Source organism: Caenorhabditis remanei, chromosome X, assembly GCF_010183535.1.
Source record: "Caenorhabditis remanei strain PX506 chromosome X, whole genome shotgun sequence".
Lineage (NCBI taxonomy): Eukaryota > Metazoa > Nematoda > Chromadorea > Rhabditida > Rhabditidae > Caenorhabditis > Caenorhabditis remanei.
In genome coordinates, this window is record NC_071333.1 from 14,701,212 (window position 1) to 14,716,069 (window position 14,858).

General features: G+C 38.9%; 3 protein-coding genes across 3 annotated transcripts; 1 reads left to right on the forward strand and 2 right to left on the reverse strand.

Annotated features, from left to right (window-relative positions):
• Positions 1–507: 507 nt before the first annotated feature.
• On the reverse strand, positions 508–2,500 carry GCK72_024919 (uncharacterized protein; the record flags this gene model as incomplete). The annotated part of the gene is made up of 7 exons (XM_003099795.2): positions 508–723; positions 775–864; positions 911–1,018; positions 1,065–1,297; positions 1,446–1,625; positions 1,871–1,958; positions 2,360–2,500. 7 exons carry the CDS (start codon positions 2,498–2,500, stop codon positions 508–510), a joined length of 1,056 nt encoding a protein of 351 aa, XP_003099843.2.
• A 1,574-nt stretch (positions 2,501–4,074) lies between these two features.
• Positions 4,075–10,152, forward strand: GCK72_024920 (uncharacterized protein; the record flags this gene model as incomplete). The annotated part of the gene is made up of 14 exons (XM_053736118.1): positions 4,075–4,153; positions 4,210–4,326; positions 4,373–4,486; positions 4,537–4,869; positions 5,330–5,598; positions 5,644–6,240; positions 6,328–6,822; positions 6,866–6,957; positions 7,129–7,761; positions 7,806–8,016; positions 8,060–8,794; positions 9,213–9,613; positions 9,668–9,920; positions 9,991–10,152. 14 exons carry the CDS (start codon positions 4,075–4,077, stop codon positions 10,150–10,152), a joined length of 4,491 nt encoding a protein of 1,496 aa, XP_053579684.1.
• Positions 10,153–10,630: 478 nt separating this feature from the next.
• GCK72_024921 (uncharacterized protein) lies at positions 10,631–13,342 on the reverse strand (the record flags this gene model as incomplete). Its single annotated transcript, XM_003099776.2, has 9 exons — positions 10,631–10,859; positions 10,912–11,023; positions 11,446–11,567; positions 11,619–11,710; positions 11,761–11,866; positions 11,915–11,973; positions 12,452–12,573; positions 12,685–12,817; positions 13,262–13,342. The coding sequence occupies 9 exons, from the start codon at positions 13,340–13,342 to the stop codon at positions 10,631–10,633; spliced, it is 1,056 nt and encodes a 351-aa protein (XP_003099824.2).
• Between the last annotated feature and the right edge of the window lie 1,516 nt (positions 13,343–14,858).

The following is a 14,858-nucleotide window of genomic DNA, read 5'->3' on the forward strand; positions in this document are numbered from 1 at the left end:
ACATAAACATATTTAGACTTGATCATGTGTTCGTAGTACTTTTTTTCCAAACATGATAGGATGCATTGCTTTTTCAGTTATGCATTCAGAAGAAACTTAAATTCGAAACAAGTTTATTTTTTTTAGATTTCTGAAATTTGCTTTTCAAGAATATAATGTTTTATTGCTCTCACACTTAAACAAACTACACTATTTTTCCTGAGAAGTCAACTTCGTAAAACAGGATGCACATTTCGCTTTCCACTCCGACCAGCACACTAAACTAGACATTCCAATTTTCACCATTTCGTCTTCATTGAGTTTAACGTGTCGGTCAATGATTATTGATAACGGCCATTGATAAGTTGCAACGTGAGTAGCTGCCATCGAGAAATATGTACATACTTGCATTTTATTGAGAAAAAGTTGAAGCAATGAAAAAAAAAAGAGGGAACAGCCATTAAAAGCGCTTGGAGAGAGACAGCAAAAAGAGATCGAATATAATTTTAAAAGAGAACATTCAAGATTTCAGACAATGAATTGAAGAACTTTTTCAGCCATGGTGGCTGCATCACGGAAAACAAATGAGTGTTCGACGTGATCTTTGTCAATGACCACATGTCCTCTAGTCAATCGTTCACTCATTTGTTGTCCTTGCTCAATTGGACACCATCCGTCATTTGCTCCATAATAGAAATAAATGAGATTCTTATGGAACAAGAGTGTTTCATCCAAAGTGCCAATCTGAAAAGTGTAAGCCGATTAGTTATGAAATTAAGTGGAATAAGTTGTCACCTTATCGAGTTCGTCGTTACATAGGTGTACTATGTTGCGGAATACATTCATGTGAAGAAGTTCGGAAAGTGAATCCACCAGTTCTGGAGACTAAAAAATCAATAATTGAAGAAGGAAGTTTGTAGGGGAAACTCACTTGATCAGAACTCAATTTCATTGAAATAATACGACGTTTCAAAGATTCTGGCATCAAATCCACCCAGAATGAAAGAGTACGTGCAAGCCAGTCGTTTTGTCTAAGCGTCTGAAATAGGAATAGCAATTTTATCAATAATCCCTTCGTATCTTACAGAAACAACTTTTCTCAATCGGATACCGTGAGGAGATTCAGTCATCTTCTCGATTGTAGGGAACAAACATACTGCTTTTCTCAGGTTGAAATCATCTTTGATATACGGGAGAATGCTCAACAGCATATATGCACCAGCTCCATGTCCAAACATGTAAACTCTGTTACCTCTTGGCAAGTACTCTTTTACAAAGTCAAGTTTGTGTTGAATTTGGTCGCCGAGATTAAATCTTTCTGAAACATCAACTCTATTTAAAACTTAATCGGTCAACTTGTTGAGTTTTGGGGGTGGTAGTTGTCTTTTCTTCTTCCGGGACGTATGTCCTCCATCAAACATCACTTTTCCCCTTGGGTCCATTTTAAAAGATGAATGTCAACATACCGTTGACTTTGTGACTATCTGAACAGCGTAACGCCGCTGGGAGAAGAACATGATTCAAATGTGACAAAGTGTAGAAAAGGAACTGGACGCGTCGGTGGCCAAGACGTTCTTCGCGCGCAATCAAGTTACGGATCAAACGTCTTCCGAAGTCGGTGTAGAAGCCGTCATTGCCAGGATTTCCTAAAAAAAAAAATCTATAGAACAAAAATGGAAAGAGACTTAGATGATTGATGGGTGTGAGGATTTGACAAGACAAGTGCACAAAACACGGATGAATGTTGCGATGCGTTCCGAAAATAGAGAATATCAACTTCTGACACAACATGAGAATGATCAGATGTGAAAAATGAAAGCTAAGAACTGAACTTTTGATTTTGAAAGAAACTACTACAAGGAGTACATATTCTTTCAGTACAATAACTAACCTGGGATCATAAAAATGATAATTCGTTCATCCTTCTCTCCTTGATTTTCAGTCGACAAAATTTCCGGTGTCAGAGACGTTCCCATAATCTGTAATCAGTTCAATATGAATATGGAATGAGCACTGGGCAGTGAACAAACACACTTGTTTGTCATTCGCTTTTTGTACTGGCTTACTCTATATTCCTCACTCTAAAAAGTTTCAAGTTAAAACACTTTTTCAATGAATACAGAGGAAGAATCAGGAAGAAATCACGTTTTCTTTTTTCCCTACATCCGTGATTCAAATGATTTACAAACTAAACCGCAGATTTCTATATTTGATTTTGTTGGAATACAACTATTGTCGTGGTTGCAGAAGGTAAGCACTAATGACTGTTTATGGTTAGATGATTTAGTTCAAATCAGAAGTTCTTCAATAAAAATGGAGGACGTATTCACAAAAAGGAACGGATTCCAAGGCGGATAACGTGAGTTTTGTTTGATCTTACCGACATACGACTCCATCTTCCGCTAACTTCCACCCACTCAACATTTTTTTCAATTTCAAGCATATTCACCGAGCCGCGGACTCGTCCGGTCACCCGATCGAACGGTAATGAGTCATTGTCACTCTCTTTTGAGATACTCATACTGAAATTCTAAAATTTAAAAGCGTTGAGAAAACTCATAACATTGTAGAGTAAAACATGGAAATGGAAAATGGCAACAAGTTTTGGTAAGGTCGCGCGGCTAGCCGGGGGCCGGTTTGAAAAATGAGTAGGGGATGGTCCCTCTAGAGGGGGTGTCGGTGCCGGAAAAGATAAATATTGAGAGAATTCACTTGGGGGCAGGCGGCGTTTCAAACTTTTTGTGGGGGCTCATGCTTTTTTGATGTCCAAAGACCACTGGTTGACAAGATTGGGAAGGAAGGGTCAGTGGGATCAAAGGAGCAAAAAAAATTGATTTCATATCACATTAGGAACATGTGAATGGGAAGATGGAAATAGTGACCGCGAAGGTTTTTGTAATTTCAGATTGATCAATGATAGAAAGAATTTCCGACTTACAATAAAACAATAATGAGCGGCTTTTACTTTGTGGTGCAGAGCATGAGACAATATGAAAAAATATGTTCCGTTTGTTCAGCTCAAAGGAAACAACTACAATGAACAAGTTTGTGTGTTCTTGTTTTCATGTTATAATAGTTACCTCGTTATTATTAATTTATTAAATTTTCATCAAAATTACCAAAGCTTTTCTGTTGATATCTTCGTAAGTAACTGTTCGAGCACCTGGCTCATAAAAACAAAAATAGTTTAATTTTTCAAAAAACTATTTAGTCTCTCATGTTTTCACTATTATCTGACAAAACATTGGTTCAGAAAAAGTGGAAGAAAATCAGAACATACATCTCGTTGATCGGGCATCAGTAAAAATTCCAAAACAGCCGGATAATCACATATTACGAGTAAAAGCAAAATCTTTTCTTCGAAATATTTCTTTTAACTGTGTTTAATAATATACACTCAAGAAAAAACTTATTTTATTGCAAACAATGGTCCAGATAACACACCACACCGTCCTTAGGGACATTGCGCATCTACCGTAGCATGTCCTGGTGAGCGTCTTGCGATGTCGTCGAGTTTTCTTATTTGGTTTCCTTCAATTAGTCGAGACCCAGGCCTATGTGCCATTTTGCTTCTTTCTCTCCGATTTTTGATTTCTTCTCATAGTTCACGACCGCTTTTTGAACGGAGTTGGCATCGAAACAAAAAAGAGAAAAAACGAGAATAGTTTATTCAATAAAACATTTTTTGCTTTTGCAACGCAATTATAACGTTTTGTGGTTTTTCTCTTTTTTTCTCTTTTTTTTCTCTTTTTTTTAATGCAAATTAAGAAATTAATCTTACGTTTGCTCACTCATTACGAGAAAAACAACGATTCTTAGCGCAGCCGTCGAGGGCATTTAAGTGTGTGCAAGCGCGCTCTAATGAGACAACCCTCCTCACCCGGCGCGCTCACTCTCCGAGAAAATGGAAAATGTTTTCTCCGCGATTCGCCTGTTTTGATGGTTTGATCTTTCACTCTCCCTTGTGTTTTACACACGGATGTCCTCATTTTCCTCCGTTCAATTTATATTTAGATGCTAGTATTTTGTCTTATTTTCCACTTCGATTTCTTATATTCACGACGTTTATTCACTAATAAACTTTATTGCAGGGTAATGGCGGAACCTAATGAGTTGCAGTTCTTCGAAAAGCTCGACACGCCACCCGAAGAAGAAGAAATAGTTCCCGCTGCGGGTAAGTTATTTTTTGTTTCAAACATTTCTGCTAATGAGTAGAAATAGCTGTTTCAGGTGGCTATTTTTCCAATTTCATTGGTCAAATTTTCCGCAACGATGGAACACCGCAAACAAATGAGTCGCCGAGTCCATCGGACGATAGGGAAAATCTCGGACGGACTGTGTCTGAAGGTATTTTTCAAAAAAATCGATAAAAAATCCTAAATTTTTACTTTAGACTCTCACAGTTCCGAGGAGAATGGCTTCCAGCGATCGTTGAGTGACAAGTTCACAGGTTTATTGAAATCAAAAGTAAACCCCAAGCTGAAAGACTACAACGACAGCAATTTCAGTGAGTTTTCCGCATATTTCATCTTCTGACGTCAATAACTACCATTTTAGAACAATACTGGATGCCTGACTCAACCGGAAGAGAGTGTTACATGTGTGAAGAGCGTTTCACAACTTTCCGTCGACGTCATCACTGCCGACTGTGCGGTCAAATATTCTGTGCAAAGTGTTGCAGCAGTCACATTGACGGTGCCGCGTTGGGATACATGGGAGAACTTCGACTCTGCGATTATTGTGCACGGAAGGTTCAACGATTGGCGGAAGACGGGAAACACACACCGACGTTGGGGACTCGTAGCCAGACACCAGTGAATGGACGCAAGATTAGCTTCGATAAAAATAGTGTTCACAAGAACTCAGATACAGTCAAGACGGTATCAAACGGTGGGTATTCTGAAAAAATTGATATGTTGGATCAGTTTAATTTATAATTGCGAACCGGATCAAAACGGGCCGACATGGGCCAGCACGTAAATCGCTTGAAGCGCAATATTAAGCTGAAAAATATACCGACATTTTGATTTCGGCAAGTTCTCTGCCAGTGGCCTTCTACGGCCTGGATGGCTAGTCGTTAACGTACCGCGGGCCGGAAAAAGTCTCAAAAAATGCCAAAGCTGCCATTCTAACTCGTCCCGCGGTACATTAACGACAAGTCATCAGCCTTGTAGTAGGTGTCTGACATAGAACACGCCGAGATCTACATTTTGGTGTATTCTTCAGCTCATAACATTGCGTTTCAAGCGAGTTACGTTGTCCGTGGCGGCCTATTTCGACCCGTAAGTATGGTTTTATTTGTGATTTCTAATCACTTTTCCTAAAATCTCAATCAGACTCGTTGTTGTAGGAGCCATCTGGTCCACATGTCCATCAGAATCAATGATCCCATCGGATGTCAACTCAGCGCCTCAAATCGGAAGCCGTCGAAGCTCTCTGTGCCACACTAATAGTGGACCAGGAATACCAACGATTCTTTCGGTCGCTGACCTATGTGCATCCAACTCAGTAATGCTAACCAGTAATCATTCACATCCAGTGATCACTGAGGAAGAAGAGTCGGGTCCGGATTGGTTCAGAACCCTGAATCCTGGAATGGATGGTGTCATTAATAATGAGGTATGATATGGCTTACCAAACAGTTCCAATGCTTTTTTTCTCTAGATCTCCGATTCCGCCGACGTCTTCGCATATGCAAATCTCGCTGGTGCTATCACCAACGATTTCACTGACTTGAAAGAAGCCCGACCAGAAGAACCAACGACACCTGCAGCTGGTGACAGGAAAATTACATTTCCCTCTCTGTCACTCGATGAATCCGTCATGAATGCAGCCAAAGAAGAGCAACGAGACAACTTGGAAGAGTTTTTCCGCCAAAATACTGAACGAATCCTCGACGAAGTGCTGAAACGAGAGTTTATCAGGGAAGATATGTGGCGAGAGGTGATACTCAAGACTGTGCAGGAAGTTGTGCAAAATGTGGAGGTCAACGTGCCGGCTGGTGATTCAATGAACTTGTCAGACTATGTTCATGTCAAGAAAGTTTGCACTAGAGAAGTTCAAGCGGATGCGGAGATTATCTGGGGTGTAGCGTGTAGTAAAAGTTTGCTATACGGTAACTCAGAAGAAGAAGATAGTACAACAAAGACTACAGAGTCAGTAATGATAGTCAGTGGATCGATTGAATACGAAAGAGTGTCAAATAAGTTGTCATCCATCGAGCCAATCATTGTGCAAGAGGAAAAGTTTCTGGAGAAACAGGTAAGAGAGAATATTGGAAAATAGTGGTGCACAGGAAGTGCATAAACTAGCAACTCCACAAAATGAATCTATAAACAAATTCTGCAGATCGACCGAATTGCAACTAAACGGGCATCTCTGATTCTCGTGGAAGGAGGTGTCTCTCGCATCGCTGCTCAACTTCTAAACGCTAAAGGAATCAAAGTAGCAGTAAATGTCAAAATGAGTATTCTGCAAAGAGTTTCAAGAGCCACCGGAGCCGATATTGTCTCCAATTCTGACGCTCAACTCGTTGAACAGAACCTTGGTTGCATTCCGGAGTTTGAGCAGAGAAATTTGCACCAAGAGGATGGAAGGATAAAGTCGTTGATGGTCTTTGGAGATTGTGAGAAAGATGTTGGGTGTACGATTCTCCTCCATGGAGATGATATGAAGGAGTTGGAGGCAGTGAAAAGAGTGGTTCAGTTTTTGGTGACCATTGTATACTCAAATCAGCTGGAGCAGTCTTATCTCAACGCTTTCAACACAACGATTGCAAGAAGACAATCTGATTGCATCGTTTGTGAGAAACGACGAGCTATTGTGTATTCACAAGGCGAAAAGGTAAAAATGGTTCGTTGGAAAATGAAAACAGTTGGATTTTCAGACGGAGTTCGAACAGAATCTTTATTCGGCAATGCTGTCGAGCTCTCCAGTCATCGAATTCGAGCCACCATTCCTTGAAACTGCTATCGGAAGGTGAGAATATGATTTCAATCTTAAAAGCAAAAACAAAATGTCCGCAAACACACCATGTGCACTCTGCGGACACAATGAAACAGAAATACAACAGAACCCACGATATTCTTTTGACCGGACAAAAATTGAATCAAAGTTATAATTTCAACCTTTAATTTGAAAAATTTCCAGAGAATGTCCTCTCATTGCCTACTTCAAGCAACCACTGTACAAACTTCTGAAGCCTGGAGATGTTGAGCTCATCAAGGAAGGATATGAAGAAGACCTGCCTCCTGTGCAGAAAAAAGAAAAGCTGGTAGTTGGACTACGTCATGCAATGGCTCAATGCAATCGGGGAGCAGTTTTGCCTGGCTTGGCAAAGTCATTCCGACTGTTCGGAGGAATCAATTTCCGCAGGAGAACAAAACAAATCGTTCAACACCGGAAAATTGATGAGACTGAGAAGCAAACGTTCCGTGCGAAAGACGTGTTGGATCCACGAGTTCATCAGACGCTCGCTGTGCTTTTTGGATCTTTTTCCCGGAGGTCACCCAATGCACCATACTTTTGTGTCCGACCATGGGTAGTGAGTATGCAGTATTACAAAGATCACGACATGACACTTGGAGAGTTTCTCGTTAAATACTGCTTCAATCGAAGTTATGAATGTCCTTCGTCCAATTGTGAAGTGCCAATGTTGGATCACTCGAGGAAATTGGTGTATGGAAGAGTTTGTGTTGAGATCTCTACTCAAAGTGTGAGCGAAACAGACAACTCCCTGGAAGCCGATCAGAAGACTATTATGACTTGGAGACATTGTGGAAAGTGAGTAATTAACATAAAGACAGAAAACAAATATATCATTTTAGATGCAACTGCTCTTCTCAGATGGTAAAATTCGACAAAGCGATATGGCACCTTTCATTTGCAAAATTCCTCGAGTACATCGGAAACTCTTGTTTTACAACGGACACCATCTACCCGTCGAACTCGCAAAATCAGTGTAATCACTGCTTCTTCCATGAGAAATTATACTTTTTTGCCATGGAGAACCTGGTTACAACTTTCAAAGTGATAGCTGTAAGTTTTAAGAGAAACGCAGCCAGAAAATTTGTTATTTTAGATCCGACCATACAGTGTTGTCTTCTCTCCAATCATTTGCAACGTCAAAGTGCAAAAGATAAGCAGAAAGGAGCTTGGTGATGATGTCAGCAGAATCGCAACACTTGCACTTCAAGCCTGCGAGGATACCAACAAACAACTAGCGGATCTTGATGAAGAAGTGCAAATTACTCCGATTGTTGTCAAATTAGCAGGAGCTATTCGTAATACAATGGCCCTTGCAAGTGAGAGTCGGATGTTTGCCAAGACAATTTTCAATGGAGAGGAAGAACTGATTCGATCCAACGACAGGTTATATAGAGAAGTCGACGGAACATTCATGAAAGTTCGAGAGGTCACCTACAATTTGATATCGCTGTGGAATGAGAACTGCGCGACGATCAAGTATCCAAAGAAGTCACCAGATGATATTCAAGAGATTGCCACTCTTCAAAAACTTGAGAATCCATTCCCATTGCATCTTCATCTTTCACTAAAACTGCAACCCCGTCTTGGAGTTGTCGTTCGTGACATTCAAGACGCACGAGGAAACTACAAGCCCGATATTGGAAGTATCATTGCATATGCTCTTTCTGCAGTCGACTACAACAAGATTCCCGAACAGGCGGACACTGTTTCAGTGGACTCTGCAAACTCCTCTATCAAGGATGCAACGGCAGACGATGGAGAGAATCTGGCATCTCCTCAACATCTCGAAGTGGAATTTGAAGATGAATCTGCGTCGTACTATGTTAAGGTAAGCAGTGCTCATTTAGTTCCAATCAGATTTGCAATCTGAGAGAATTTCACCAACCCAGTCGCCCCAGTTCTCAGTACAAAAATTTGAAATCCTGAATTTTCGACCATGTTTTCAACTATCGACAAAAAACTCCAGCGTGCATAGGATTTTACACTACTTTTGAGAACATTATGTGAAACAATTGTGACATTTTGAACTCCGTGCATTTTTGCAAGTCTGCAAAAATGCATTTTTGCAAGTTCGAATGGCGATCTTGTTTCACTTTCTCAAATAGGACGATATTTTTGTTGTGCTTCTTTGTTTTCAAAATTCCGATTTGAGTGCAATTTTTATATGAGCCCACCACAAAAAGGTCAAATAATAGTCTAGACAATTCTCATATTCTTTCTCACATCAAAACAATGAAAATTTCCAGATGTTCTACGCCGAAAAATTCCGGAAACTTCGTGAACTTCTAATTGCTGAAGGAGAGGAAACATTCATCCGTTCATTGTCAAAGAGCACATTCTGGACACCGCAAGGTGGAAAGTCTGGATCATTCTTCTACCGTACTCAAGACGATCGTTTTGTGGTTAAGCAGATGTCACGATTTGAGATTCAGTCATTTGTGAAGTTTGCACCAAACTATTTTGACTACCTGACAACTTCTGCAACAGAGAACAAACTGACAACACTATGCAAAGTATACGGTGTGTTCAGAATAGGATACAAGAGTAAAACGACAACGTTGAAAGTGGACATTCTGGTTATGGAGTACCTATTCTACAACCATAATGTTAGTCAAGTTTGGGACCTTAAAGGATCGCTCCGAAATCGGTAAGTGTTGTAGTTTTTAACAAATTCAAAGATTATAAAAACCCCTTATTCCAGCCTTGCCTCCACTGGAAAAAGTCCAACGGAAATGGTCTTGCTCGATGAGAATTTCGTGAAGGACCTGTGGAACCAACAACTTTACGTGCTTCCTCACTCAAAAGCGGCCATGAATCAAGCGATCAGCAATGACAGCCATTTCCTGAGCTCTCAATACATCATGGACTACTCTTTGCTCGTTGGTGTCGACGACGATAATGGTGAACTGATTCTCGGAATTGTCGACTACATGAGGACATATACTTTGGATAAGGTTGGTGCAGTTGTTTCTGCTACTTGAAAACATTTGGAATATCAAAAAGTGATACAATTATTTGTTTCAGAAACTCGAATCATGGGTAAAAATTGTAGCCATTCCTGGAGCCCACCTCCCAACTATTCTCAGTCCGGAAATGTATTGTGCACGTTTCTCGGAGGCAATCGACTCATATTTTCCAGTTGTTCCTGATCAGTGGACTGGTCTGGGATCTATCAGATCCTACTAATCTTTTTGTACATTATATACCAACCATTTTTCTTTGTTTTATTCAAAATTATATTTATTGTTGATTATGTCTCTTTAAATTGTATAGTCATTATTTTGAACTACCTGGCAACCCTAACAATTGTTGTGATACCACAAAAACCGGTTTATTTTCTTACGCTTCCCACTCATCAGCAGCTAACACTTTTATTATATCTTTTCTTGCGACAGCTTTGTTTCTGTTTGATACTGGTCTGGTTTTTCTTTTGCTGTGATTCACTTTTTGTCAACTAATTGTTTGATTTGTGATACCACAGTTATTTATTTCATTCTTTCATTCAAAAAAAGAAATACACAAAAGTTACCCAATTGAAAAATTGACACGTAAATGTAATGAAGATCAAATGTTTCAAAAAAGTACTTCAAGGAAAAGGCAGAAAAGGAAAATCGGGTTTAAACATTGTTACCGGTGTTTACTACTGTTGCTACAGTCATTGGGTTCAAATACTACTCGCCACCGGGTTCCTATTGAACAAACGAATTCTGTGGTCATGAAGCAAGGGAAGACGTGTAGATTTTGGTCTCCATAACTTCCGAACTCGATCATAAAATGCTCCCCGAAACTCTTCTGACGAGCCCATGTAGACAAAAAAGTTGGCAGTTGCATTGATAACGACCAAAAAGTTTCCGATATCGATGAGCACTGCTTCTGCTTCAAATGCCATTTTACTGAAAAGAAATAATCCGTTTTTTGAAGTCAAATCCTTTGTTTTCAACGTACAACTTGAGCATTTCGAAGACGTTTACTAGAAGTGATGTCAGATTGCAGCAGAGAAACAATAGGACAACCAGAAGAAGGACAACTGGATTATTGCCACCATCATCTTCGCAATCTGAAAATATTTTTTTGATCTTTTAGTTCAAAAATCAAAATAATTGCTCCCTGAGGGTTTTACGCTTTACGAGCGTTCTCTATTTTCGAATTTTTAGAATAGCATGTTCTGTTTTATTGTAAAAACAAAGTCTGTCGCATAAATCTTAAAGACACTAACCCTCCAGACGTATTCCTCCTTCAATGTTTATTTGTTGAGTCTCACTACCACTTATTTCTGTTTCCACATTCACTGGTCCTTTAGATGTTCAAAAAAACATTCTCATATAAGCGCAAACACATGAAAACTCTATGAAGATACATAATTCAGTTAGGATTGGGAAATAACACTCCGCGGGTTTTTTTTCAGTGAATGCGGATCGAGTTTTCGATTCTATGCCAGGTTTTTTCTTAGAATAAGAATGTACTAATGAGAACACTCACCTTGTTTTTCTGCTTTGTCCATTGTATCGTTTTTTCGACGAAGCATCACAATAATGGAGACGGTCAAAAAAGTTAATAGCACAAATGGAAGGAATGCCATTGAAAGAGCATAAAGATATCCTCTGCAAAATTATTCATTAGGAAGAGGGGCCTTAATGAATTCTATTTCTTACTTATACACAATCACATAAGTCTCACTGATTCGCATTTCAGTTGGGCATAGTTCGAACAATGTGTAATTATCTGGGTGGAGGCATTCAATAGCCTGAAATAGAATAATTTTGACATGGAATTCTTCAGACAGGTTATCAGTACCTGCAGATCTCCAAACTGCACAATATTATATGCGGCTACTGAAATAACAACAAGTGCTAACACTCTAGGAGCCCATGTGCTTCGTTTAGGTTCACATTTTGTACCACTGAAAACAAACTTGCGTGAAAAAGGGCGTTAGTTTAAGTAAGCATACCAGTAAACAGAATAGAAGCAGTCAAATGCCGCCAGTACTGTGATGTAGACACTGAGCATCTGTAAAAAAGGAGAAATGTGATCAAATTTCTAAAATGCACTAAAATACAGCCCCCGTTTTTATTCTGCAAAATAAATGAGTCAGAAGTTATCCAAACTACAAAAACTGGATTCGCACAATTTTTGTAATAGATCTTTGCTTTTCTGGGTATTCCACCACTTTTTGATATAATTTGTTTTGCATAGCATATATCTAACTTTCCCTGAAGTTCAGAATCCCACGAAAACCGAGAATAGTTTCTTTCAAGTGTCCACTTGTGTTTCGAACCCTGTGTGGAAATCTTGAAAAGTTATAGAAATCATGTAACCCTTCACACTGCTAGTTTGTATTGTCATCATCAATCATTTTCCTTTTTTGCAGAATGTTTGGTTATCAAGGGCCCTATAACTCTTCCCCCTCTCAGAGTGTGTATGGACTGCTAACTATCATTTTCTTTTTTGGCCGTAGGGAAAAAGAAAGTGTTCCCAAAAAACTAACTTGAAAGAAAAGGCCTAACGGGATGATTTTAGGGAGCAGGAACACAAAGACTTGGTCAATGACGAATGAGTGAGCTCTGAGCGAGTCGGAGCAAATGACGAAGATCCCTGCCATACATACTCCTGAAATATGACAATTGAAAATCGGACTTTTACTTTTTCTGGACTAATCTGGGAGGGAACGAGTACTCATTACTCATTTCCCAGTTTTGCCTGTTAATCTTTCTTCCTCACCTACGTCACTGCATGAGAGTGCCGTCAAATACTTGGCGGCGGTGTTCTTTTGTTCACAAAAGATGAAGATGTTGAAGAAGTTGAGGACGACTCCGACGAATGAAATTAACGGGAGCGAGACAACAATGAGCAACTGAAAAGAGCGAATTTCGAACTTCCGAGAAGTCACCTTTTGAACTGCCCAGGGCAGACAATTTGGTTACACATAGAATTTTCTAGATATTTTTTTCTTGTTCTTTGTATTCAAACTGCAGAAGATTCCAGTGTGGTGCTGACTCAAGAGAATCTTGAACCTTCTGGCGTGATATCAATTGGACTAATGAACTGAGGCTCACTCACAAGGGGGTCCTTGAGCATACTATATAACAAAGAACAGAAAAAAATGTGTAAGAGATTTATAATAATGAAAATGTTAGAGAGTTCATTTGAACTTGGAAGTTTTCTTGACATGTTTTTTACTGGAATTGATGTGGAATATCTATCCCATTAAAATGAATTCTATTTGTACAAAGATTGAAATATCTAAGTATGATCGAAATTTCAAAACAATGAAAAATGACGAAAAAAATGAACTAACCAAGTTGGCGATTCCCGCGTAGCCTTCAATTGGCTCATGAAGACATTCACACTCACGCATAACTACCGTATGGTTGAGCATGTCTCCTTTTGCATAGCAATTCTGCAAGAAATCATGTTTTTGAGAATTCGAAACGTATCCAATTCAAAAGAGTTCAGTGGAATTGACACACACATGTATTTATTTTGCAAAACACTTTTAAAAGAAAGAAATGAGAAGGGAGGGATAAAATAATGGAGAAGCAGAAGAAAATAGATCAAGTTCAAAGTTTCAAGAGTTTTTCTCTTCGGAATAATGAAAACCCTTTGAGGTATACTTCTCAATGACTCCTTACTCTGAACACTGGGGTTCACAAACAAAAAAGAACTACATCTGGGTCGGATTGCAAAAGTACATACAGCAGAATAGAATCAGAGGACAACTTGAAAATAATTAGGAAAAAAATAATTATTTCATTCCTAGATTACTTTTTTTATTTCTTGTGGTCCTCGTTCGAAGAATTTGTTGAGAGAGAAAATAAACAGGTTTGGTAAAAAAGGTAAATTTGAAATTCCTACTTCACATCAGAAGATATGATATCAATTTTTATCAAATCCCATTCAAAAAAGCAAAACCAGAAAAGAAAAACGACTGAATCAGGACAGAAACGCTGATTTGTATTTTCAAAGGCAGAGGCGTGACAGACCAGCGCAAATCCTTTTCTTTCCTGCTCCCCTTTCTCCAAAACCAAAAAAAGGAGAAGTGGGGCGGAGCTTGACAAATTTCAGTTGTTTTCTAGAACCAAGAATAAACTGAAGGGCCACTTTTGAAGATTGAATAGAATGCTGGAAATGTTCTGGAACTGGAGAGATAAAGTTTGTGTTTGGAGTCCTAACCTTAGGGTTGACTTTGGAAAGTGTTCGTATTTTGATCTACGCTTGCCGTCAGATAAAATATTCCAGTTTATAAATTCTACACTGTTGAAACATGTTTACCTCCTTCAAGTTATTCCCGGAACGAAATCTTGAAAAACTGGAATCACCTCGATATTCCGAAATATTTTCGAAACGAACACCTCTTCCTGACCAAAAATATGTCCAGAAGCTAGAATAAGAAAGAAATTTCTCAATTTTCAGAATTTCTTTCCTACATCAGAATATGATATTACATATTTATTGACAATGCTAGGAACTAGTCATTTGCATGAAAAACAATGTGGTGACATGGTTGAAATTTGGTAATTTTCTGAATTTTGAATATAACTGTGTTTTCTTATATGGTGGTGTGGTGTAGTGGGGAATAAAATGGTTATTAATCGAAATATTCTTTTTGAATGTGACGGAGGGACATAGTTCTGATTTCTGACGCAGACCAATAATACAAAGTGTCTTTTGCACTTGGCATTCCGAAAGGACACTCGAACAAAAATCTAATTGGTATTGCAATGAAAATGAGTTCGAATGTGTTTTGCTCCAGAGGAACTTCCTCGTCGACTTATTTGTTTTTTTTTCATTCTTTAAATTCCATTTAGTTTTATAGTCTCGGTAAACTGAGACTGAAACCGAAACCAAATCTCTTCCACTGTTCTAAGAACTTGGGAGAAAAACGGGAGAAAAAA